The 23,294-nt window shown below is 48.4% G+C and overlaps 1 protein-coding gene across 3 annotated transcripts in view; it reads right to left on the bottom strand.

Moving 5' to 3' along the window:
- The window catches only part of kiaa0586 (KIAA0586 ortholog), a 126,992-nt gene that overhangs the window by 49,873 nt on the left and 53,825 nt on the right, over positions 1–23,294 (bottom strand). For 2 of the 3 annotated variants that reach the window (XM_046307833.1, XM_046307835.1), the window contains exons 11-18: positions 22,684–22,839; positions 21,075–21,334; positions 15,251–15,323; positions 12,479–12,772; positions 11,174–11,351; positions 5,539–5,721; positions 1,635–1,816; positions 1,408–1,509 (exon numbers count right to left, since the gene is read on the bottom strand). In XM_046307833.1, coding sequence (XP_046163789.1) covers positions 1,408–1,509; positions 1,635–1,816; positions 5,539–5,721; positions 11,174–11,351; positions 12,479–12,772; positions 15,251–15,323; positions 21,075–21,334; positions 22,684–22,839 — 1,428 coding nt within the window. The remainder of the gene's footprint in view (positions 1–1,407; positions 1,510–1,634; positions 1,817–5,538; positions 5,722–11,173; positions 11,352–12,478; positions 12,773–15,250; positions 15,324–21,074; positions 21,335–22,683; positions 22,840–23,294) is intronic. The other variant, XM_046307834.1, reaches the window with a different exon arrangement.

Genomic DNA, 23,294 nt, shown 5'->3' with positions numbered 1-23,294 from the left:
ATGAGGAGGAGGAAGAATGCTCACTGCAGCAGTCAGGCATCAGCCATACCTCTACAGCACTGCTTTGTCCTTGCATCGACTGACTCCCACTGCAAGCACAGAGATTGATAACCCACATCCGTTGCCAGGCAACCATATGTGCCTGCCTGACTGGAGCAGAGTTGAATTTGTAAGAGAGAGAGAGAGAGAGCGAGTGGCCGGGGCCCTTAAGTGTGAGCAGCACTGCAGCCTGGCAGGCTCCACCACAGTCTTGTCAGAGGAGGCTGCTGAGGGGAGGACGCCTCATAATAATGGCTGGAACGGAGCGAACAGAATGGCATCAAAGACCCGGAAACCATGTGATCGATACCATTCCAGTCATTACCACGAGCCCGTCCTCGCCAATTAAGGTGCCACCAACCTCCTGTGAGTCTTATTAATCATTCACTTCCACACACACACTCACGGTGGAAATATTTGCGTGGGAGCAACACACACACACACACACACACACACACACACACACACACACACACACACACACACACACACACACACACACACACACACACACACACACACACACACACACACACACACACACACACACACACACACACACACACACACACACACACACATCTCATTGCAAAAAAATGTGCTGTGCTGCATGAAGAGAAAAAAGCTCTCTCCTATAAGCCACCAGAAGCCCCCGCGGTCTGGAGCTGGGCCAAGCTCAGAGGGCCAAACTGCCATCTATAGCCAGTGAATGGTCTGCCACAAGCTGCTATATGGGATACATTATAGGCCCTCTTCCCACAACACCATCACAGCCAATCCAGCATGGAGACATTACTGAGGAAGGCTAGCGGCGTCATGAATCAAACAGTCTGGGAGAGATTGGCACCCTACTCCCTATGTAGTGCCTAGGGCTCTGATCAAAAGTGGTGCACTATATAGGGAATAGGGTGCCATTTGGGATGCATCCTGTGGAAACGTTAGCAGGCAAGAAACAAAGGTGTCTACAGAACAGGAGCAGGCATCACGGCAGGCACGGACAACCCCCAGCCCTGGGACCACTCCCTCCTCTCCCCATAAGGATACTGTTACACCTCTCACTCAATGCTCCTTTTCTACCCCAGTCTGTGGACTCAGCAAGAAGGGAGTCCCGGTCTGGGGGCAAGCAGGAGGGGGGGTGTCTTATGTCCTGGGGAGTATGGAAAGGTATTGAGGGGGCTGAGTGCAGTCCTGCACACCATAGTACAACCACACGTTTCACTGGCCTGGTCTAGATGCTGATTGATGGATGTTTTTGAGGCTGAGCCCATTACAGCATAATGTTACTGCATAATACTGGGCCTTCACGCAGCTGGCTAGGGGGTGGGCGAGGGGAGACAAGTCACATTTCTCATTGGGGTGTTACTGTACCTGTATGTCTGGAGGAGCAGCAGCAGGAGGTGGTGGTGGAGAGGGAGCTGGGCTCTGGATGGGGGTTGGCGTGTGGGGTTCGATATTCACACTGGGCTGAACCTGGTGCATTCAGAGCGAGAGTTCAGATGCATGATTAGACAGTCCACACAACGACGCCATTCCATTTGGGATGATTGGCCACAACCAGGCAGATATCGAGGCTGACCGATGAGGCGGAGCCTTACTTGCACTTGAAGCTGTGCTCGTCTTCTCCTCGGGCCAGACGTCACCTCCGGCACGGCCACGGTGGGTTTGCGGGGGGCGGGGGCCGGTCTGGGTGGGGAGGGGGGCATGGAGGTGGTCACTGGCCGGTCACTGATGAGTACACGGGAGGGCTGGGGTGCCAATCCATCCATTCTGGGCTGGCCTGGAGGTAGAGAGAGGGAGACATGTCAAATACGGTCTCAATTAGACACACAAGACTCAAAGTCAGCAGACGCTAACATCAAACTAAACAGTATGCTGAAGAGGTACTTCCTGCGAAGTGTCTAGAGGCAAGACTGTTAAACACGGGTGGCTGTTTATAATCATGGCACTGAGCGACCGTCAACGAAAAGTCACCAAGGGAAAAAACAAGTTGTTTGTTGTTTCAAGCACTAGCGTATGATGATACATGCAAGGGGAGGCAATAATATCGCATGCTAGATGCACTTAAGAAGAGAGAGGGGTACGTCTCTCTCTCCCTCGTTCTCCTCCACTCTCTGTCTCTCCCTTCCAGCTCATAAGAGTATATCCCCTTGGTGCAGAGCAGATAATATCTCAACCGTGTTTACACAACACGGGGGTAGTGAACAGTGAAGAGCATTACGTGCTGGGCGTGCTAAGAGCGGCTCTCCTCCCGTGGCCGGCTCGCTCCGCCTGTGGAAAGCACCAAGCACAGAGAGCACACCTGGCTCGTATCTCTCCTGAGCTGCTGTTCGGGTCCGTTGTGGGAAGAGGAGGGCTGTAAACGCCATCCTAAATAATAACTCTCACGCATCACTCTTTTGTCCTCCACACATCTGCCAACCTGGGACGCTGCCCACTGGACCCGCGCGCCACTCGGCATCTGTTTGGCGAGGGGGAGTTTGGGAAAACTAGCTAATAAGTTCAGAGAGAGTGTAGTTTGGTTGTAGGATTTGTTACTGGACTCGTTGGTGAGGGCTTCTGTTGATGAGTTAACGCCTATTAAGATATTAAGAGACACGTGGCCATGCAGCCCAGCCCTAAAACACCCTGTAATATAACACACAGGATTACATTAACGTAAATCTGCTCTGAGCACAGCGGACGACAGAAAGCTGTTTATCCAGCTCTGAGCCCGTAGCTGGGGAAACATAAGCTTTATGATTTCCATCATTTGGCTGAAGGACATCCAAAAAGGGGGACTTCTTTTTTTGTTAGTTCATTCGGAGCAAGTGGCTCTGAGTCATTTGGAATGTGCAAGTACTTTTTATGGAAAACACGTGGGCAGGGTTGGTCGGTTGTGTAACTGCTGGCAGTGTAGGAAAACCATCCCAGCTCATTTACAGTCGTCCTCCTCGCCCCAAGACGGGGTCGAATGTAAATAGAACTGGAAGGAGAACCAAGCCAAAATAGCAGATAATGAGACACAAGGAACAGATGCAGAATGCTGGTATTCAAACCCAGTGACCAACAACATGTACGAGATGGGAAACAAAGAAGTCAGTGTGTGGAGTGATTTTAGGGAAAGTGTGGCCTTGCTGCTGTACACTGATGCCCTACGGGGTTCACAAGCAAGAAAAGCAGCACACAGATTCCAATGTGTCTGACCAACCACTCTGATAGAAGACTTGTCTCCAGCACAGCACAGATAGAGATAGAGATAGAGAGAGAGAGAGAGAGAGAGAGAGAGAGAGAGAGAGAGAGAGAGAGAGAGAGAACAAGAGAGAGAACGAGAGAGAGAGAGAAAGAGAGAACGAGAGAGAGAGAACGAGAGAGAGAGAGAGAACGAGAGAGAGAGAGAGAGAGAGAGAGAGAGAGAGAGAGAGAGAGAGAGAGAGAGAGAGAGAGAGAGAGAGAGAGAGAGAGAGAGAGAGAGAGAGAGAGAGAGAGAGAACGGGAGAGAGAGAACGAGAGAGAACGAGAGAGAGAGAACGAGAGAGAGAGAACGAGAGAGAGAGAACGAGAGAGAGAGAACGAGAGAGAGAGAACGAGAGAGAGAGAATGAGAGAGAGAGAAAGAGAGAGAGAGAAAACGAGAGAGAGAGAGAACGAGAGAGAGAGAGAAAAAGAAACCGAGAGGGGTGGGGGGGGAGCAGTCAGTGAGCTAGCTGGCTGTCCTGAGCTGTGCCTCTGTGTGTCGGAGGGAGTGAGAGTGGGAGCGGGAGCATCTGTAGCAGATGAAAGGGCTGGCAGGCTCCTGGAGGCCTCCTCCCTCCCCGGGGATGCATAGCCAGAGAAGAAGAATTAGGCCAGCTCTAATCTCTACCCTCACAACGTGACACACGGTCTCTGACTAGCTAACACACACACTCAGACCGACTGCTCTGCTCTGCTCTCCCAGTCCTAACCCCTTCCAGACATAAGTTACCATCCTCATCAGTTATTAATGGGAGCCAGAAACTTTCATCTCAGGCCTACTTATTTAGGAGTGGCAGAGTCTGGTCTAGTGGTAGTGCCGCAGACTCCAGACCACACGTGCCCTCTGCCTCTACTCTCGGTCTCCCCCTGGGTTCACTGTCTCACCGGCGCAAAGAATATTCAAATGATACCTGAAACAGGAAGTCCTGCATAGATATGGTGATGCCATAGATATAGAAACACCATACGGAAGCTGTGTTGTATTTAACCAGTTGCATGCAGTACACATTTATGATATATATATATATATATATATGCTGCTATAGGAACGTAATTGTCAGAATTAGCTACCCAGATTTATAGACTCAGATTATAGACTGCATAACAGCTAGAGAGCTTTACTATGGGACGGCATTACGGTGCTGCGAAGGGTAGGAATCGGGCAAACCCCCATGCAGACAGACACACTGATAAACCACCCTTTACTGTCCTTGAGAGGGAACCATCAAGACACTCCCAAATAAGCCCCAACACTAACAAGCGTGTGTGTTTGTGTGTCCCACTAACACATGGGGACGAGTCTGTGTTGGAGAGTAAAGGAACTTGTCCCTCTCTCAAACACAGTAATGAGAGAGACACTGCATTGCAGATGCTATTTACCGGTCTTCTTTTGTTCTCTCCGTCTGAAAAACCCCCACCGGCACTCGAGGTCAACAAAGCAGACAGGAGACAAGAGACAAATGATCTCCCGCTGTTTGAACAAAAATATTTGATTTCATTCTATTTGATTCCATTTCAGATACGACGCGTCATTCATTTGACTTGGCTGCTGGCCAATTACAGGTTATTACTGTAGCTCCTATCAGAAATGCCCATTTAGCTTATTGTGTGTGGAGGTGCCGAGGGTATCATCATAAATTCAACTAATTGTTTATCGAAGTTTAGGCGAGGTCATCATCATTCGAGGGAACATGCTATCTTGTAAAAACGTACAGAACTCGCGACGCCAAAAAACGTTTCAATAAGCAAAAATGACTATTGCCTGAGAAAGCAGTCGATCAGATGCAGCTCCTCAAACAAATGAGAGAGTCAGGACCTAGTTGGAGTTTATTCAAATAGAGGTTTGGAATTAGAAAAAGAGAGAGGGAAAAGAAGCTAGAATTAAGCCTTAAACTGAGAAGCTTCATTGTAATACTAATTAAGGCCTTTAGATTCCTCGTCTCCCCTCAACATTACTTTGTGCCCGTGTGTGTTTGGTCCGTGTCACAATCCAGTGACCTTTCAGCTGAGAGAGGATGGAGACCAACAGAGTGGCACACCATGCACTGAGGCACCGCACTCCTGTAATAGGTCAGCCCGGGAACCATTTCATTGCAGTGAGATGGCCTTCGAGGCACAGCCAACAAACAGTAGAGAAAGGGGTGAAAATAAGACAGATGTCAACAAGAGAGTTGTGTTAGCTAGCTTCCAATGGGAAAATTGGAATTGGTGTTCGAGTCAAAACAGTAAGGGTCGGAATGGTGGTGTAAAAAGGGGTATATCAGCCCCAGGTAGAGTCCAGTCTCACCCAGTGGGATGGCCATGGGGATGAGGTACCCCTCCAGCGAGGTCCCAGGGTGGTACTGGGCTCCTCCACGGGTCGGGCTGAAGATGTACTGAGGTTCATTGGGTATGGCCGGGTACAGGGGAGAGGAGACTGACCGTCCATGGGGGAGATTGGTCTGGGTCTTCGATGACTTCATCTTCACCCCTGGGGGGGGGGCGAGAAGGAGAGAGAGGAGAGTGAGCGAGGAGAGAGAGAGAGAGAGAGAGAGAGAGAGAGAGAGAGAGAGAGAGAGAGAGAGAGAGAGAGAGAGAGAGAGAGAGAGACAGAGAAAGAGAGAGAGAGAGAGAAAGACAGAGAGAGAGAATGAGAGAGAGAGCTCGTGATTAAGTGCTAAAGGAAGTGACAGAGAGAACACGTCACATGAACAACTGTGGGAAGACATACGCCTGTTGAGATCTCTGGTGAGCCACTCACCTCTCTACCACTCACCTCTCTGACACTCACCTCTCTGACACTCACCTCTCTGACACTCACCTCTCTGACACTCACCTCTCTGACACTCACCTCTCTGACACTCACCTCTCTGACCACTCACCTCTCTGACACTCACCTCTCTGACACTCACCTCTCTGACACTCACCTCTCTGACACTCACCTCTCTGACACTCACCTCTCTGACACTCACCTCTCTGACACTCACACTCTCACTCTCTGACACTCACCTCTCTGACACTCACCTCTCTGACACTCACCTCTCTGACACTCACACTCTCACTCTCTGACACTCACCTCTCTGACACTCACCTCTCTACCACTCACCTCTCTGACACTCACCTCTCTGACACTCATACTCTCACTCTCTGACACTCACCTCTCTGACACTCACACTCTCTGACACTCACCTCTCTGACACTCATACTCTCACTCTCTGACACTCACCTCTCTGACACTCACACTCTCTACCACTCACCTCTCTGACACTCACCTCTCTGACACTCACCTCTCTGACACTCACACTCTCTGACACTCACCTCTCTGACACTCACCTCTCTGACACTCACCTCTCTGACACTCACACTCTCACTCTCTGACACTCACCTCTCTACCACTCACCTCTCTGACACTCACCTCTCTACCACTCACCTCTCTGACACTCACCTCTCTGACACTCATACTCTCACTCTCTGACACTCACCTCTCTGACACTCACACTCTCTGACACTCACCTCTCTGACACTCACACTCTCTGACACTCACACTCTCTGACACTCACACTCTCTGACACTCACACTCACCTCTGACACTCACCTCTCTGACACTCTGACACTCACCTCTGACACTCACCTCTCTGACACTCACACTCTCACTCTCTGACACTCACACTCTCACTCACTCTCTGACACTCTCCTCTCTGACACTCACCTCTCTGACACTCACACTCACCTCTCTGACACTCACCTCTCTGACACTCACCTCTCTGACACTCACACTCTCACTCTCTGACACTCACCTCTCTGACACTCACCTCTCTGACACTCACACTCTCACTCTCTGACACTCACACTCTCTGACACTCACACTCTCACTCTCTGACACTCACACTCTCACTCTCTGACACTCACCTCTCTGACACTCACCTCTCTGACACTCACCTCTGACACTCACCTCACACTCACCTCTCTCTCTGACACTCACACTCTCACTCTCTGACACTCACACTCTCAGACACTCACACTCTCTCTCTGACACTCACCTCTCTGACACTCACCTCTCTGACACTCACCTCTCTGACACTCACACTCTCTGACACTCACCTCTCTGACACTCACCTCTCTGACACTCACCTCTCTGACACTCACCTCTCTGACACTCACCTCTCTGACACTCACACACTCACACTCTGACACTCACACTCTCTGACACTCACACTCTCTGACACTCACCTCTCTGACACTCACACTCTCTGACACTCACACTCTGACACTCTCTGACACTCACACTCTCTGACACTCACACTCTCACACTCACCTCTCTGACACTCTGACACTCACCTCTCTGACACTCACCTCTCTGACACTCACACTCACCTCTCTGACACTCACCTCTCTGACACTCACACTCTCTGACACTCTGACACTCACACTCTCTGACACTCACACTCTGACACTCACACTCTCACTCTCTGACACTCACACTCTCTGACACTCACCTCTCTGACACTCACCTCTCTGACACTCACACTCTCACTCTCTGACACTCACACTCACCTCTCTCACACTCACCTCTCTGACACTCACCTCTCTGACACTCACCTCTCTGACACTCACCTCTCTGACACTCACACTCTCTGACACTCACACTCTCTGACACTCACACTCTCTGACACTCACACTCACTCACCTCTGACACTCACACTCTCTGACACTCACACTCTCTGACACTCACACTCTGACACTCACCTCTGACACTCACCTCTCTGACACTCACCTCTCTGACACTCACACTCTCTGACACTCACACTCTCTGACTCTCTGACACTCACACTCTCTGACACTCACACTCTCACTCTCTGACACTCACACTCTCTGACACTCACCTCTCTGACACTCACCTCTCTGACACTCACACTCTGACACTCACACTCTCTGACACTCACACTCTCTCACTGACACTCACACTCTCTGACACTCACACTCTCTGACACTCACACTCTCTGACACTCACACTCTCTGACACTCACACTCTCTGACACTCACACTCTCTGACACTCACACTCTCACTCTCTGACACTCACACTCTCTGACACTCTCTCTGCCACTCACACTCTCTGCCACTCACACTCTCTGCCACTCACACTCTCTGCCACTCACACTCTCTGCCACTCACACTCTCTGCCACTCACACTCTCTGCCACTCACACTCTCTGCCACTCTCTGACCACTCACACTCTCTGACACTCACACTCTCTGACACTCACACTCTCTGCCACTCACACTCTCTGCCACTCACACTCTCTGCCACTCACACTCTCTGCCACTCACACTCTCTGCCACTCACACTCTCTGCCACACACTCTCTGCCACTCACACTCTCTGCCACTCACACTCTCTGACACTCACACTCTCTGACACTCACACTCTCTGACACTCACACTCTCTGACACTCACACTCTCTGCCACTCACACTCTCTGCCACTCACACTCTCACTCTCTGACACTCACACTCTCTGACACTCACACTCTCTGCCACTCACACTCTCTGCCACTCACACTCTCTGCCACTCACACTCTCTGCCACTCACACTCTCTGCCACTCACACTCTCTGCCACTCACACTCTCTGCCACTCACACTCTCTGCCACTCACACTCTCTGCCACTCACACTCTCTGCCACTCACACTCTCTGACACTCACACTCACACTCTCTGCCACTCACACTCTCTGCCACTCACACTCTCTGCCACTCACACTCTCTGCCACTCACACTCTCTGCCACTCACACTCTCTGCCACTCACACTCTCTGCCACTCACACTCTCTGACACTCACACTCTCTGACACTCACACTCTCTGCCACTCACCACTCACGCTCTGCCACTCACACTCTCTGCCACTCACACTCTCTGCCACTCACACTCTCTGCCACTCACACTCTCTGACACTCACACTCTCTGCCACTCACACTCTCTGCCACTCACACTCTCACTCTCTGACACTCACACTCTCTGCCACTCACACTCTCTGACAGTCACACTCTCACTCTCTGCCACTCACACTCTCTGACAGTCACACTCTCACTCTCTGCCACTCACACTCTCTGACACTCACACTCTCTGCCACTCACACTCTCACTCTCTGACACTCACACTCTCTGCCACTCACACTCTCTGCCACTCACACTCTCTGCCACTCACACTCTCTGACACTCACCTCTCTGACACTCACCTCTCTGACACTCACCTCTCTGACACTCACCTCTCTGACACTCACCTCTCTGACACTCACACTCTCTGACACTCACACTCTCTGACACTCACACTCTCTGACACTCACACTCTCTGACACTCACACTCTCTGACACTCACACTCTCACTCTCTGACACTCACACTCTCTGACACTCACACTCTCACTCTCTGACACTCACACTCTCTGACACTCACACTCTCTGACACTCACACTCTCACTCTCTGACACTCACCTCTCTGACACTCACCTCTCTGACACTCACCTCTCTGACACTCACACTCTCACTCTCTGACACTCACCTCTCTGACACTCACACTCTCACTCTCTGACACTCACACTCTCTGACACTCACACTCTCACTCTCTGACACTCACTCTCACTCTCTGACACTCACCTCTCTGACACTCACCTCTCTGACACTCACCTCTCTGACACTCACCTCTCTGACACTCACACTCTCACTCTCTGACACTCACCTGACACTCACCTCTCTGACACTCACCTCTCTGACACTCACACTCTCTGACACTCACACTCTCTGACACTCACACTCTCTGACACTCACACTCTCTGACACTCACACTCTCTGACACTCACACTCTCTGACACTCACACTCTCTGACACTCACACTCTCACTCTCTGACACTCACACTCTCTGACACTCACACTCTCACTCTCTGACAATCACCTCTCTGACACTCACACTCTCTGACACTCACACTCTCTGACACTCACACTCTCTGACACTCACACTCTCTGCCACTCACACTCTCTGACACTCACACTCTCACTCTCTCTGCCACTCACACTCTCTGCCACTCACACTCTCTGACACTCACACTCTCACTCTCTGACACTCACACTCTCTGACACTCACACTCTCTGCCACTCACACTCTCTGCCACTCACACTCTCTGCCACTCACACTCTCTGACACTCACACTCTCACTCTCTGCCACTCACACTCTCTGCCACTCACACTCTCTGCCACTCACACTCTCTGCCACTCACACTCTCTGCCACTCACACTCTCTGCCACTCACACTCTCTGCCACTCACACTCTCTGACACTCACACTCTCTGACACTCACACTCTCACTCTCTGACACTCACACTCTCACTCTCTGACACTCACACTCTCTGCCACTCACACTCTCTGCCACTCACACTCTCACTCTCTGACACTCACACTCTCTGACACTCACACTCTCTGCCACTCACACTCTCTGCCACTCACACTCTCTGCCACTCACACTCTCTGCCACTCACACTCTCTGCCACTCACACTCTCTGCCACTCACACTCTCACTCTCTGCCACTCACACTCTCTGCCACTCACTCTCTGAAACTCACACTCTCTGAAACTCACACTCTCACTCTCTGACACTCACACTCTTTGACACTCACACTCTCTGCCACTCACACTCTCACTCTCTGACACTCACACTCTCTGCCACTCACACTCTCACTCTCTGCCACTCACACTCTCTGACACTCACACTCTCTGACACTCACACTCTCTGACACTCACCTCTCTGACACTCACCTCTCTGACACTCACCTCTCTGACACTCACACTCTCACTCTCTGACACGCACACTCTCTGCCACTCACACTCTCACTCTCTGACACTCACACTCTCTGCCACTCACACTCTCACTCTCTGCCACTCACACTCTCTACCACTCACCTCTCACACTCTCTACCACTCTTGGCCGCGGGACTTTGGACTTTGGGGAGGGAGAGTTAAATCGGAGATAGGGCCCTTTCTTCAGTGTCCTCCGATTGCCTTCGTACAGAGCCTTCCCATACAGTTTCACCAAATACTCCTCTCCGTCCTGGTTTGACATCATCTCTCCACACTGACTCTGTAATAGGAATAGACTATGAAACTACTGTGTGTGTGTGTGTGTGTGTGTGGTGTGTGTCTGTGGAACCGATGAAGCTACTTTTTGCACTTCAGCGCCACTGATTCTTGTACCGAGTGTTGTTTTTCTCAGCCTCCAGCTATTTCCTTTCAACCTTATATCTGAAGCGCTGTCCGTGTGGCTTGTCCTTCCTGTGTTTGCGTAATAAAGAGAACACATAACAGGCTTGTACACAAAGTAACGGCCACATGGATACTGCACTGACCTGCATAGAAGACCTGATGCATTCTCATGTTTAGTTTCTTCTCCTCTGCCATTGCACATGCTTTATTTCTGAGGAATGTTACTAGCTTTATTGTGCATTGTTGGGAAAGAGCTGGCAAGTCAAGCATGTCACTGACCTGTTTTACACCCGCTGTATGTGGGACCCCCAAAAAACTTCAAACTGAAAGTTGAAAGTGGATAGAGCTGACACAGGGGTAAACTAAACTAAGCACTGTCCGGGTCGCTCGGTTCTGTCTGCACGTTGTTCTTGGGCTCGTTGGCAACGCGGTCGGCCATTAAGCATTAAAAGGAATGCAACTTGGAGATAAGCAGGCTCGTTCTTTGTCTGGTTCAGGTGTCGTGCTTCTTATCAATGTGGGAGGAAACATATGGCCCCGTTTAGAAAACCTCATTTTGTTGAACCGACGCGGCGGAAGCTTCAGAAATGCCGTGTCTGTGTCCAGATGGGAAGACGAGCAGGACACGCGACGGAGCGGTGCGACCACTTTGCTGTTCGGTTCCCGTCGACAAGTCGGTCAACACTCGAAACACTAAAACAGATGACATGAGTAAATAAAGGGTTTCAGAAAAGCAAAGACAGCAGGTTGTGTTCAAAGAGACAGTACAGATACGGGCTGTGATGTCACGCTGCTAATGGTCTGTTGATGAGTGAAATGAAGGGGGTGGATGGTTCAGTGCCGTCAAAGGCTGAATTTATTGGGTCGAGCTGAGAGGCTGAGAGCTGGCAGGGAAGCAGTCGTCTTTGTCCCAAATGGCACCCTATTCCCTATATAGTGCCCTGGTCAAACGTAGTGCACTACACAGGGAATAGAGAGCAGGTTCAGTGCTGTCATGTTGCTCACCACCTGATGAGATGGAGATGGTCTCAGCCTCACACTGGGGCCAGCGGTGTGTTTGAGTCTGTTGTTCAGCTCCTCGGTGCTTTCTGTCTGTCCTCTGCCGGCTCTCTGACAGGGCTTACTTCCTGCTGTTCGAGGCCCCCCAGTCTGACTCCTGCTCTTCACGTCATTAAGCCTACAGGTGGTGGTGTCCTTCTTGGTCCCTCTGTCTTTCTGGGGCAACACGGCGGCAGCAGTAGAGGACTCTCTGACTTTAGCTCTCGTCTGAGCAACAAGGTCTTCTTTCGTAATGTCGGCCTGCCATAAAAAACACAAAAAAAACAGGCAACGGGGGATTTACTCGAGGACAGCATTTAGTGACCTATCTTGGGATAGTCCTTTGTTCAGAAATGGTAATTGTCTTCTTCAGCTAAGACTGAAAGCCTCTCCCAAAGACAATGGATTCAGATGCTACAGACTAATAACAGAAAACATCCAGCCATGAGACACATTTGAACCCTATTCCCTTTATAAAGCACTACAAGAGTAGTGCACGATAGAGGGAACAGGGTGCCATTTAGGACGCATCCCATGACCGCAATCGAAACCAATTTCTTCAGGTTCAGCAGATTAATTATATACAGTACCAGTCAAAAGTTTGGTCACAGGTTTGGTCACAGGTTTGGTCAAGGGTTTAAAAACCCCCAACTATTTTCTACATTGTAGAATAATAGTGAAGACATCAAAACTATGAAATAACACATGGAATCATGTAGTAACCAAACAAGTGTTAAAACAAATGAAAATATATTTTATATTTGAGATTCTTCAAAGTAGTCGTCATTTGCCTTGGTGACAGCTATGCACACAATTCTTTCAACCAGCTTCACCTGGAATGCTTTTCCAACAGTCTTGAATGTTCCCACATATGCTGAGCACTTGTTGGCTGCTGTTCCTTCACTCTGTGGCCCAACTCATCCCAAACCATCTCAATTGGGTTGAGGTCGGGTGATTGTGGAGGCCAGGTCATCTGATGCAGCAGTTCATCACTCTCCTTCTTGGTCAAACAGCCCTTACACATCCTGGAGGAGTGTTGGGTTATTGTCCTGTTGAAAACAAATGATAGTCCCAATAAGCGCAAACCAGATTGAATGGCGTATCGCTGCAGAATGCTGTGGTAGCCATGCTGGTTAAGTGTGCCTTGAATTCTAAACAGTGTTACCAGAAAAGCACCACCACACCTCCTCCATGCTTCACGGGAACCACACATGCGGAGATAATTAGTTCACCTACTCTACGTCTCACAAAGACACTGCGGTTGGAACCAAAATACATATTTCTACCGATCTAATGTCCATTGCTTGTGTTTCTTGGCCCAAGCAAGTATCTTCTTCTCATTGGTGTCCTTTAGTAGTGGTTTCTTTGCAGCAATTCGACCATAAAGGCCTGATTCATGCATTTTCCTCTGAACAGTTGATGTTGAGATGTACGTGAACTCTGTGAAGCATTTATTTGGGCAGCAATTTCTGAGGCTGGTAACCCTAATGAACGTATCCTCTGCAGTAGAGGTAACTCGGTCTTCCTTTCCTGTGGCGGTCCTCATGAGAGCCAGTTTCATCATAACGCTTGATGGTTTTTGAGACAGCACTTGAAGAAACTTCTTGAAATGTTCTGGATTGACTGACCTTCATGTCTTAAAGTAATGATGGACTGTTGTTTCTCTTTGCTTATTTGAGCTGTTCTTGCCATAATATGGACTTTTACCAAATAGGGCTATCTTCTGTATACCACCCCTACCTTGTCACAACACAACTGTTTGGCACAAATGCATTAAGAAGGAAATAAATTCCACAAATGTACTTTTAACAAGGTACACCTGTTAATGGAAATGCATTCCAGGCGACTACCTCATGAAGCAGGTTGAGAGAATGCCATGAGTGTGCAAAGGTCTCATCAAGGCAAAGGGTGGCTACTTTGAAGAATCTCAAATATAAAACACATTTTGATTTGTTTAACACTTCTTTGGTTACCACATGATTATTTCAGAGTTTTGATGCCTTCACTATTACTCTACAATGTAGAAAATAGCAAAAAAGAAAGAAAGAAAAACCCTGGAATGAGTAGGTGTGCCCAAACCTTTGACTGGTACTGTAGACATTTGGACGTGAGGACATGAAAGCCTGGGGACATTTATTTGGCACAGTCAGCAGTCTTTACCGCTGCTCAAACGCTCTTCTTTCTATGGAGCATCACTCTTCTTCTACCACAGTGAAATTGTGAACCATCAACTCGGAGTTTGAGTCAATTCTCAACTGTGCCAGAAAGCTTCTTTTTTTTTTTAAACAAACAAAAAAGAGAACCAGTTGGAATATGCTCTCTGCTGCAAAGCCTAGAAAAAAGGGCGGCTGAACTCAGTCCCTCGCGGCTTTTGTGGCCGAGATATTTACTTTCAAACAGCACGGAGCATTTAAACCAAATTGCATAGATTATTTTGATCTCTCAGAGGAGGACTAAGGGTTGAAAATAAGTTGAAAGACTTGACTTGAAAAATATCGTTTTCTGGATCGCATACCACTCTGGCAGACTACTTAGAGTAATGTCAACGAAATGTAATATCTTATGGGGTGTCGGGTGATCATAAGACACTTTGATCTGGCACTATTCAACTGGACATGTTGTGCACCATATGCTGATCCAACTGGACCAAAAACAAAAACGGCAGTTGGAACGAACCAACTGAAATGACTCAAGGTGACCTTCTGAAATGACTCAAGGTGACCTTCTGAAATGACTCACCTGGATATCCTTGCTCAGGGCGTTGATCCATGCATCCACAGTCTTCTTGATCCTGACTTCTTCCGTGGTGTCCCTGGAACACATGGATGCTTTACCATGCTGGAGCTGCAGCCAACGTCCCCGACTTACCAACGGAATGTACCCCCATCCACACCGCATAACATAAATCACGCAGTATCGCCCTTCCCAGGACACTCAACCATATCAACGTGAACTCGTAACACAGCACTTGATGTGTTTCCGTATGAGGAAACACTAAGTATGTGTCATAATAACGGGAATGGGTGCGTACTGTTCATGTTAACTAAACCGGTAGCTGGCTATATCCACTAGACTAGAGCATCGTCTGTCTACCCATATCAACACACACTTGGAACCAGATGATCTAGTAAATCCCTAATATACTGTACTGTGTCATCAGCACAACAGATCAGTACACTTTTTTTTCTCTACATCTAGCCATGTTATTTTTACTTTGTATTTGATCTTTAACTCTGCATTGCTGGATAAGGACCCGTAAGTAAGCATTCCACTGTTAGTCTACACCTGTCGTCTACGAAGCATGTGACAAATACAATTTGATTTGATTTCATCAGCTATGGATATGAGAACGGCAGAGGGATATAATCAGAGGGTAAGACCACATTATGCAGATCCCACTTTCTCCTCTCCTTTTGTATTTCTGTAGCACCGCGACACCTATCCAGACAGAACAAGGAATAAGAGTTAGAGAGAGGGTACTGAGGCTTGACAGATTCCTACCAGAACTCAGAATCAATGCAGCAGCTCAGTGAGGAAAGCCCATCAGGGCTGCTGTGTGTGTGTGTGTGTGTGTGTGTGTGTGTGTGTGTGTGTGTGTGTGTGTGTGTGTGTGTGTGTGTGTGTGTGTGTGTGTGTGTGTGTGTGTGTGTGTGTGTGTGTGTGTGTGTGTGTGTGTGTGTGTGTGTGTGTGTGTGTGTGTGTGCGTCAGCGAGGCAGGGAGGCAGCTAGCTCCTCATTTTGATGCTGAGGAGAGAGTCGCTGTCTCTGGGCAGAAAAATGCCATCTCCCTTTCCCTCTGAGATCCTGAGGAGTGAGGGGGTGGGGGGGGGTCTGGTCTCTGCTGTGAGGTGAGCAGCTGGCTGAATTGGGAGGGGAGAGGGAGAGTGGAGGGTAGAGGAGGGTAGAGGAGGGTAGAGGAGAGGGAGTTGAGCTTTATTGACACAGACCCAAACCTCATTACCCATACAGATGAAGCTACCCTCCATGGCTGCATTAGCTCCAAGCCCTGGTGTCTCTGAGTGTGTGATCTGGGATGGATCTACCTAATCAGGCGATGCCTCCAGACACAAAAATATATAATAATAATTTGTCACAGGTGCAGTGAAATGTGTTGTTTTACAGGGTCATCCATAGTAGTACGGCGCCCCTGGATCAAGTAAGGGTTAAGTGCCTTGCTCAAGGGCACATCGACCGATTTTTCACATTGTCGGCTTGGGTTTTCGAACCAGCGACCGTTCGGTTACTGGCCCAACGGTCTAACTGCCAGGCTACCTGCCGCCCAAGTGTGTCAGTCATCAGTTCAGCATGTGACCTTCAGTAAACGACTCGAAAACAAACCTGTACTATTATTATTCTAGAATGTTCACCACGCCTGATTATACCTTTATTGTAACAGGCTTTTGTCCATGATGGCAAATGTATCAAGTGCTGGACAAAATTCAATGTAAAACATTTAAATGAGAGCTGAAAGCGGAGGCCTGGGAATCACACAGCCAATATGCAATGATTCATACAGATGGTAAGAAATTACCAGAACTAGGCCTAATGATAGTTGTCTGCAGGCATAATATCCCCATTGGAACAGCATCAAGAAATTCTCTGGAATATGGAAAACAGGAACTGTGCGTCACTGTCTATGAGGTCGAGGAGAGAGAGCACCACGACTCAACTATTCTGTAATCCAACACAGAAACAACAACAGACAAGGCTGCCTGAACCCCTGCCGAGAAATGTTTTGTTTGAAAAATTCAAACAACTGTCTGTGCCAACTGCCAAGGGTCGTGGACAAATGGCTGTCTGCTTCTAATTTACAGACTGGGGATATCGGGATTCATATTTAAGCCAGAGACAGCATGTGTCCGGCAGCACAACGCTGGAGAGGCCAAACAAAAGAAATGAGAGGAAATAAATCTAATCGAGAACAGTTTTTGAAAAAGAACAAGAGCGCTGTGGAGTGGTGATAGTGGAAGTAGTCCACCAACTCTAGGAACACAGATACTGCAGACAGGCAGAGACAGGTGTGGACCGGGGCCAGGACGCCTGTCCAAGTGTGTTCTCACTGAACCCACCCGGTGAGCTAGAACACAAGTAAACAGAGCACAGACTGCCACGCTTGTTTGAGCAATTGAGATGGAGGCACATTTTTGTTTGCAAATGGCTTCATTAATATGTTGTGTGGAAGTAGATGGCATTAAGACACACCCCTGCCTCATTTTACAATGTCATGCCATACAAATGACTGAATCCATCAGGCAACCATCCAGTCACATTTGAGGGGGATGTCAAGCCGTCCGCTACAGTTCCCTCCCCCTTACCTGAGCATCTGGCAGCCCCATCCTAGTCCTGTGACCTTTCCAATGAAGGAAAAGACTAAAGCCATTATGGGGGGGGGGGGCAGCTACATCAATCAGTGTGTTTGTGTTGTCATGCTCTGACATTAGCTCAGAGCTGATTATCGGCCGGCTGCCATTTTGGAGATGATCAGGGTACGAGCTGCCATTTTGGCTCAGGTTGGTTTTAGTTATATTATAATACGAGGTGGAGGGAGTAGTGTCCCACTGAGCCAACATAAAAAAATAAAAAACTGAAAACACATCATACCGTAGTAATGTGTGTTGTGTGGTTGCTATGTGATGACATCGTCTGAGTAACCTGTTCACTGTACTTTCCTTTATGTTGAAATCCTATGGTTCCTGTCGTTGCCTGTTCTCGGGACAGATTTATCATTCACACCATGTATAATCCTTGGTATTAGAACACCATATTGAGTGAACCCATGCGACTCAAATCAGTGAAATTGCTGTGGTCTGAGAAGCTTTGTCCACTCTAGTAATGATATTTTTCTGGTGTAATCTAGCTTCTTCAGTGCGGGAGAGAATTAGAACCCGTTTCTATGATTGGAAGAGCATTGAAAACTCCTGTTATATTATGGCTGTAATGAGATGACCTTTCACCCAGAGAGAGACTCTGTATCATTATGCTAAAGACCACTCCTTTCTGAAGGACCCTGTCTGTGTGCTGTGGAAGTAAGGCAGCCAAACGGTCTCCATTTCAATGTTTAAACCACTTATTCCGCACTCCATTAGAGAGCGAAAGAGAGCGAGAGCGAGAGAGAGAGAGAGAGAGAGAGAGAGAGAGAGAGAGAGAGAGAGAGAGAGAGAGAGAGAAAGAGAGAGAGAGAGAGAGACAGAGAGACAGAGAGAGAGAGACAGAGAGAGAAAATGAGACAGAGCTCAGCCTTGGGTGCTGCATCGCAAGCCATTAGGCAATCTCACCCACGTGAACTTTATTAATGTCACAATGAATCTCTAGGCAAGAAAAGGCATCGCTCCGCCACCACTCTATAAGATGAATGCAACGCTTCGGATGTGTAGCGGATATTTATACTGAACAAAAATATAAACATAACATGCAACAATTTCTAAGATTTTACTGAGTTACAGTTCATATAAGGAAATCAGTTAATTTAAATAATTGCATTAGGCCCTAACCTTAGCCCCTAACCTAATGCCTTGATAGGACATAGGCCCACCCACTGGGGAGCCAGGCCCAGCTAATCAGAATGAGTTTTTTCCTACAAAAGGGCTTTACACAGAAATAAATAGTCCTCATTACCCCTCCCTCCCTCCCCTCAGACGATCCCACAGGTGAAGAAGCTGGATGTGGAGGTCCTGGGCTGGCATGGATACACGTGGTCTGCGATTGTGAGGCCGGTTACGTACTGCCAAATTCTCTAAAACGACACTGGAGGCGGCTTATGGTAGAGAAATGAACAATAAATTATCTGGCAACAGCTCTGATTGACATACCTGCAGTCAGCATGACAATCGCACGCTCCCTCAAAACTTGAGACATCTGTGGCATTGTGCTGTGTGACAGAATGGCACATTTTAGAGTGGCCTTTTATTGTGCCCAGCACAAGGTGCACCTCTCTAATGACCAGGCTGTTTAATCAGCTTCTTTATATGCCACACCTGTCAGGGGGATGGATTATCTTGGCGAAGGAGAAATGCTCACTAACAGGGATGTAAACAAACTTGTGCAAAAGTAAAAACATGGGACCAACACTTCACATGTTGTGTTTATATTTTTGTATATACTTCAAATAACCTCTCTCTTTTATATGAAGAAGTGATTTGACCATTTCTTGGCTTGTTTGAAAGGCAGTAAACAAACAAACAAACACAACCAAACATCTCCTGAGATTTACAACATTGATTAATCAATGGTCTCTCCATGCTTTCACAAAAGTTCTCCCTGTTCAGTTCTCCAGAAACAACATGGCAGGATGGCCTACTGGATACTAATGTTGGCAAGGAAGGGAAACAAAACAAATCAGTCAAGAATGAAAGAAATGACATTCATTTGTGTGCCATTACCTTGCCATGAATAAATAAGGTACCATTTCCCTGGGTAAAACCTTCAGGGTCCTCACCGTCTCTCAAGCAGACTCACTGAGAAGAAGGATAGTGGAGGGAAGCACTGAGATGTCCTTACATGCCAAACATCTGCTACGTTACAGATTCTCACTGCTCATCACAACATTACATGTCTATCTATGCTAGGTGCAGTTAGAGCATTAACCAAAAGGTTGCTAGTTCGAATCCCTGAGCAGAGAAATCTGTGGATCTGCCCCTTGAGCAAGGTATTTAACCCTAATTGCTCCAGGATCGCTGTCAATAATGGCTGATTCCATTTCACACCTCGCACAGGTTACCGAAACAGGACAAATATAAGCGTCCCCAGTTTCCAGTCAGTCACTTCAGAGTCCACATCTCACATAGAATTTATTGGGTCGAGCTGAGAGGCTGAGAGCTGGCAGGGCAGCAGTCGTCTTTGTCCCAAATGGCACCCTAATCCCTATGTAGTGCACTACTTTTAACCAGGGGCCATGGGGAATAGGGCGTCATTTGGGACGCATCCCGCCCTCTCCTCCCCACTGACAACTGCCTGTCATAGGAATTGTTCCATTTGGCTTAGACCTCCGCAGCCTCCAGTGTGCTCTCAAAAGGAGATACACAGCTCTCAACAACGGAGCTCAGCGCAGGCAATCACTGCCCTGAATTCCCCCAATTTGCCCTCCGCACATTCCCCACTTGACAACAACAACCCAAAATGCTGCGAGGACGTTTATTATAGTCAGAAAGTTTCTCCAGGGATAGATTTGCTTGAATGACCATGCTGGGGGACTGTTGGGCTTGTTCTCCATCTTTAACATCTCTACCCTCACATCGGCGGTGATACATACTGGTGGTGGAGGGGAGTCACCTCAAACATTTAAACTGCTTAGAGTTCAACAAAGGTTCTATTCAGGAAATGATCTGTTTATGTCCATTAAAGCTCGACTCTTTAGTTGCCACATCCATTTTTTGGACTGATAAATTAACGATAGGATATTATACCCATTGATGCCTCATGAGCTTAGTTCAACTGTCGTACCCCATCAGAACCCAGAATATGAACCTGTTTTACTCCAATGTTTGGAAACAACATTGGCGTAACATTCAGGCTAATTTTAGCCCCAAGCTGCAGGGGAGACCGGAGCAGTCCACCTGTGTGTTACCTGTTGCAGGAGAGTGCCTCTAACTGGGAGTGCAGGGTCTCTCCGTCCTTAGCCCTCAGCATGGCCTCCACATTTTCCTCCAGGGTCCTCTTGTGTCGTTGGACCTGCCGGAGGACCCTCTCAGCATCCTCAAACATGGAGGGGCACGGCCGGCTCTGCTGCAGCAGGGTGGGGGTGGGCCTGGCGGGAGGCAGGGGGAGGACTGGAGGGAGCACTACGGCCACCTCTTCCCGAGACTGTCGGGGGGAGGGTGGGGGGACCTTTAGATGACACATGCACAGTTCACCACAGAGACATATAGTTAGAAAGAAAGATCTAGATTTCAATGGATATCTCGATTACCTTTGGCTCCACACATTTCAACTTTTTGTTGGCTGGGCTTAGCTATTTAGGTCAAAACCATTCAGAAGCATAAGAGGAGTACAATAAAAGAAGAAACCATTACACTCCAGTTTGATTCTGGCTTTAATAACTGTCACTATCGGGCGACAGGCAGCGGTGCGAGAGAATGCTAGCCAGGCTCTTGCATCTGCTGCATCCACTACCAATAGCAATAGTTACTCCAAAATCACCTTTTTCCTGTGCTGATGAAAGAGACAGAGAGAGATAGGGACCCGTTCTGTTCCCTCTCTTCTTTCTCCCCACCCATCACAAGGCATTCCTTTCAGGCAGATCTGATACAGCTGGAGACCTTGGATGTTTCTTTCATCCTCCCCTCATCTTGTTCTCGTCTCGTATTCATATATTACATTAATCTGTGTGCCTGGCTGCCCTGCGTGGCTGCGTGGGGAGGAACAGACGACAGCCTTCTATCGTTCGCTAGCCGAGGGTCGTTTGTTTCAGCCTCGTGCTTCCCCGTCGCTTTCGCAAATAATGCAAAATCAAGACCACTTACACGGTTATCAGACACCATTTCCCGACTTTTGTGTATAAGCGGGTTATTTGTCTCGCTCGTTTTTGTGGGAAAGGCATTTTCACAGCAACAGTGGACTGCAGTAAAAGGGGGGAGGTTCGTCGTTGCTTTTCACATCTGCGCTGCTGACAGCAATTCAGTCATTCTGTCTGAAATGTGGCAACTGAAATAGTCTGGTGAGGTACAGCATGGAAAGAAGAAATTCCTTAGTAGAGAACAGGCATTGTGACAACTCCAGACTGACCAAACTTAGTCAGAATGCATGTCAATGAGTCACATCCAATAGAGTATTCACCCAACACACCAATAGGCTAGCACAGGACCAACCAACCAATGCGACAACTGTCATCATTACTCTTTCTCTCTGTAGAAAAAGCCAGAGTGGTTGAATAATAGGCTTGGGGAAATCTCTTTCTGCTCTAGCCATTGTGCATTCTCCTTTGGTCCATGTGTAAAACAGAGATAACAACACCACTGATTTATCACTTTAAGTCCATAAAATGGGGACACAGCTGAAAATGCAGGGATACAAGTGTGGTATTGTGTCTGTCCGCTGCTTGGCGGTGGCTTGGTATGGATGGATGGATGGCTGGCAACACAGACCAGACCGTACATTACAGAATGTAGGGAGGAAAACCTCCCTACCTCGTGAGGCTGGCACTGCAGAGGCAGGCAGGGGTTGCTATGGAAACCTACCATGGAGACACAGGGAGGAGGGTGGTGGTGCATGTTGGCGGGAGAGGGGATAGTGAGCTGCTTGCTGCTGCTGCTGCTTGTGGTGTTGCTGGTCTTGGCTGATCCCGTCTCTCTGACAGTCTCTCTGCTCCCTGCAGCAGGAAAAGCCTCGGGAGCCTGGATGAGAAGGACAGTGGAACGCAACACAGGGTGTCTGAGTACCACCTGACTGACACAAAGTGGCGTTGGCTGGACATGTTTCTCTGACTCAAAGTCATACTGGAGGATCTGATCTCGTTGTAAGAGGCCACACTTGATCATTTGTGGGACACAGAGATGCTGTATTCATACATTTTCATCATGACCAAGCATTCACAAATGTCCTACACCAGCAGAACGGGCGACCATTAAATGATCGTGCCTGCCACTAAACCCCACGATAAAAGAACTACTGCATTAAAACCTGGTGTGACAATGACAGGCATTCCATTTAATCCAGACACACAGCGAAGGGACCTGGGTGTTACTGCCTATTCTGAGGGCAGAGAGAGAGAGAGAGAAAGACACAGAGAGAGAGAGAGAGAGAGAGAGAGAGAGAGAAAGACACAGAGAGAGAGAGAGAGAGAGAGAGA

This window comes from Oncorhynchus gorbuscha, linkage group LG17 (genome assembly GCF_021184085.1).
Source record: "Oncorhynchus gorbuscha isolate QuinsamMale2020 ecotype Even-year linkage group LG17, OgorEven_v1.0, whole genome shotgun sequence".
Classification (NCBI taxonomy): Eukaryota; Metazoa; Chordata; class Actinopteri; order Salmoniformes; family Salmonidae; genus Oncorhynchus; species Oncorhynchus gorbuscha.
Note: the sequence above shows the minus strand (reverse complement) of the source record. Positions and strands in the feature narration are given on the sequence as shown.